The sequence below is a fragment of the Oryzias melastigma genome, linkage group LG17 (genome assembly GCF_002922805.2).
Source record: "Oryzias melastigma strain HK-1 linkage group LG17, ASM292280v2, whole genome shotgun sequence".
In the NCBI taxonomy this organism is placed as follows: Eukaryota; Metazoa; Chordata; class Actinopteri; order Beloniformes; family Adrianichthyidae; genus Oryzias; species Oryzias melastigma.
In genome coordinates this window covers 3,381,689-3,385,542 of record NC_050528.1, presented here as the reverse complement: position 1 = coordinate 3,385,542, position 3,854 = coordinate 3,381,689, and the positions used below count along the sequence as shown (strand labels likewise).

Genomic DNA, 3,854 nt, shown 5'->3' with positions numbered 1-3,854 from the left:
TACAGTCCATATCTCATCTCATTAAAAATTCGTATATAAGTCGCACTGGAGTATAAGTCGCAGGGACATTCAATCTATGAAAAAAAAGCGACTTATAGTCCGGAAAATACGGTAGTTATTTTCAGCTTCAAATGTTCTGTTTTTTTCAGGTTTAAAACTCAAAATTTCAAAACGTTCCCACACTAAACGTGTTCTTTTTTTTAATTTTTGTTATTAAATCAGAAAATTTAAATTTCAAAACTTTTGGTCCCGTTGGGGCGGGGCTAACACGAAGGACCAATCAAAATCAAAGAGGGTGGTAACTTCATTCCCGGTGCGTTCACTGACTCTGAGAACTGTGATATCTATGGTCAGGAATTGTCTGTTTAGTCTGAACTATTATATTCTCAAGTTGTCTCAAGACGAGTAAAAAGTTCATCACGTACAAACAGCGCGGCCAAAACAGGAAAAAAGAGAAAAGAACATTTGAAGCTGAAAATAATTGAGTTCATTTTAGATCAGTAAAAAGTTTAGGATATTTTACGTTTTTTATGCACCAAGCACTGATAGTTTTTTCAGTTTGTTGTATTTGGGTTTCAAATATTTATGGACCTAAAATAGCTCCATAGACGATAAATACAGAAAGTTAAAATAGGAATTTTATTTTAAAGTTTCCCTAAACTACTGTTAGGTTTCCCTTTAGTCAAAAGGTTGTTTTAGCAGATTAAGTTGATACTTCCCAACATCAATTATTTATTAAAGCTTTGATGCTTCAAAAATAATATTAAAAAAACAGATTTTCTTTCCTGTGATGTGAAAAATAAAGAAAATTTGCATTAAAACGAAGAGAACAGAAATAATGTCAATAGATTTTTGAAAAACATCCTAAATTATTAACTTATAATTTAACGAGGTGTCATAGCAATTAGCAAATATTACAATAAGAGACAAACGTTTTAGTTGTGGAGATGCTTGTTTTATTTTAAACGTGGACCGATTTATTATTATTTTTATTTCATTTTATGTTCTCTTCTAAAGGTTTACATTAAACCATTTAAGTTTGAGAAAGTACAGATTTATGAATTACAATTCCCTTAAATTTACAGTGATCAGCTGTAAGTGCTCAAAGAGTAAAATCAAAGCTTAAACGTTAATTTATAAGGTTTTAAATTACAGCAGCTTTAAGAATTTAAATTAAAAAGTAATTAAAGAAGATTTCAGAAATAACATCAAATAATACATTTTGGAAACCAAATAATGACTTTTTAAATGTAAAACGTGAATAAATAGCGTTTTAAAGACTTTGTTAATCATTTGGCATTGAAATAAAAACGTTGAACTTTGCCTCCACCTTGTGGTGATCAAAGGAACTGCTGGAGAGTTTTATTTTTCACAAATTTAATTTGTTCCTGGAATATTTACTCCCCAAGCTTTAGAATCAGATTTTGTCATGCTTTTAAAGCATATAAAGTTATTTAAATATTTGACAATTTCACCTTTATCATTTTTGCAGCTTTTTTTATTTTAGTCAAAATCTGCATCTTTGTTTCCTTATTTTTGCCCAAAAAAGCACTTTGGGTCTTCTATTCCTTAATCTTTCCCCTTAAATTTATAAAATTAACAATTAGTGTAATAATTATCTACAGAGCACTGATGAACAGACAAAACCTGTCTGGACACATTTTAAATCAAATAAATAAATAAAATTGCAATCTAATGTCTGAAAATTCAACTATAACCTACATTCCACATTAATAGCAGCTTGGAAAAAATAAACACATTCAGAACTTAAAAAAATAGATTTGTAAAGACTTTTTGTTAATCATTTGGCATTAAAATGAAAATTTGAGTTTTTGGTTTTACTTTGCCTCCACCTAGTGGTGATCAAAGGAACTGCTGGAGAGTTTTAACTCATTTTTCACAAAGATCATTTTGTCCTGGAGAGTTTTACTTTGAGCTCCAGAATCATGTTTTATTAAAAATAAAATTGCACCTTTTTTCACTTGTGTTTTTTTCTTTGATTTGTCAAAATTTGCATTTTTGTTTCCTTAATTTCACTTTAGGCATCTCCAACATTTCTAAAATCAACATTATGATGAAAAGACAAAACCCGTTTGGGCACATATTTAAAGAAAGTAAATAAATAAAACTGCCAAATTCAGCTTCTGCAACCGTACATTCCACATTAATAGCAGCTTGAAAATAATAAATACATATATAACTTCAGATTATTGTGATCCAGCGTGTTCCACAAAGAAAGATGAGGAGCTTCCTGCGATTGTCGAGAGTTAAAGCGTTTCTGCTCTCAAAGCATTTAGAGCTGAATTCCTTACAGTTTCTTTTTACATTTCCACTTTAGTAACTCAGCTCATGAGCACAGAAATGACACAATCCAACAGAATTGTTCACATTATTATTAAAAAACATCACAATGCACGGTTATTTGTTTTTTTTAAAGACATTATCTTTGCATGAAATAAAGACAGCTCGGATTTCTGATAAATAAAAATGTTTTTTTTTTATAATGACTGACTAGGCACTTTGGAGGATGAGAGCAGGAGCGTTTCATGTGGCACAACTGGCTGGACGTGCACGGAGCGTGCACGGAGCGTGCACGTATGAATCCACGGCACTATGAAGCTATGAGGATGAGAAGCACCCAGTTCATGGCACAGATTTTCACAGTTTGAAGCTTTCTCCGCTGCGTTTGACACGTTTGACACGATTCCTTTCAGATTTTGGGGATTTTTTCTTTTTTTTTGGATTAATTGAACAAACTGCGAGTCGGTCCCCAGAATACACGATGAAGTCTACAGATTTGGGCTCCAGTTCCTTTTGTTTTAAAAAGGTGAAAGTCTTTGTAACACAATGTCAGAGACTCACTGATCTAAACACCAAACTATTTACACGATCCATGAGCTTTTTTCCCTTATGTGTATAAATGTATTTTGACATACTTTGTACTCAGGCTGAAAGTAGAAAAACTTCAGGATGAAACATTGAAACGATGCGCGTTTGTACAGGCCAGGCGAAGAACATTTGGCTGATTTATTTCTTTTTTTTAATACTTTGGACTGTAATGAAACCAACCAGAATGGCACTTTAAGCACATTGACTTTACACCAAGCGCCAAATTTGGCCCCTATTTTTTTAACACTGAAGTACTTTTATCTCATTTTTGGCACCAAATATTCACGTTTGATCATAAATATGTCAAAAGAGGGGCGTTTTACTGTTTCAAAGTTTTCTAATTCTACACTAAAATAATCCATCTTGGCAGCTCCAGTAAAGTATAAAATAACGCAGTGGGAGGGGCCACTTTGGTCTGCTCTGGTTGGTCGGGAACGGCACCTTCAAGTTGACGGGCGGCGTCGGGGCGTTCAGGTGGGGAGGCTGATGTTGGCGTTCTCCGCCAGCGGGCTGGACATGCGGATCTGGGAGCTGCTCTTGCTGAGGATGGAGAGCTGCGTGCCGCCATTCACGCCGCTGCTGGCCAGCGAAGGGTGCCGCTGCTGCTTCAGGTCCACAGAGAAGTAGCGGTTCACCGTCCAGCTGCGCCACTTCCTCTTGATCTCCGACTGCACCTGCCGGGAGAAACCGAGGAGGTCGGGTCGCATGTTCTTGTGAACTGCTTCTGTCGCTTCAGGGACAGAATACGTCCAACAGAACATGAGTCACAGTCGAGGCCTTTTCATGATTCAGAATTATGCTAAAAAAGTTAGTTTTAAAGTTATAGAAATTGGAATTCTGCAGTTTTTTAGAGAAATTTGGCATTAAAATGTTTAGGCTTTTTTGGAGTTTAGCTAATATTTAAGATACATGCTAATTGTTTTGGCTAATTTAGGCTTTTTTTGTTTAGTTTTTTAGGTCATTTT

General features: G+C 34.7%; 1 protein-coding gene across 4 annotated transcripts in view; it reads right to left on the bottom strand.

Moving 5' to 3' along the window:
* Positions 1-2,731: 2,731 nt before the first annotated feature.
* adcyap1r1a (adenylate cyclase activating polypeptide 1a (pituitary) receptor type I) overlaps positions 2,732-3,854 on the bottom strand; it is a 36,511-nt gene continuing 35,388 nt past the window's right edge. For all 4 annotated transcript variants that reach the window (XM_024274044.2, XM_024274046.2, XM_024274045.2 and 1 more), the window contains one exon: positions 2,732-3,563. In XM_024274044.2, the coding sequence (XP_024129812.1) occupies positions 3,360-3,563 (204 nt within the window). In that variant the 3' untranslated portion in view covers positions 2,732-3,359. The remainder of the gene's footprint in view (positions 3,564-3,854) is intronic.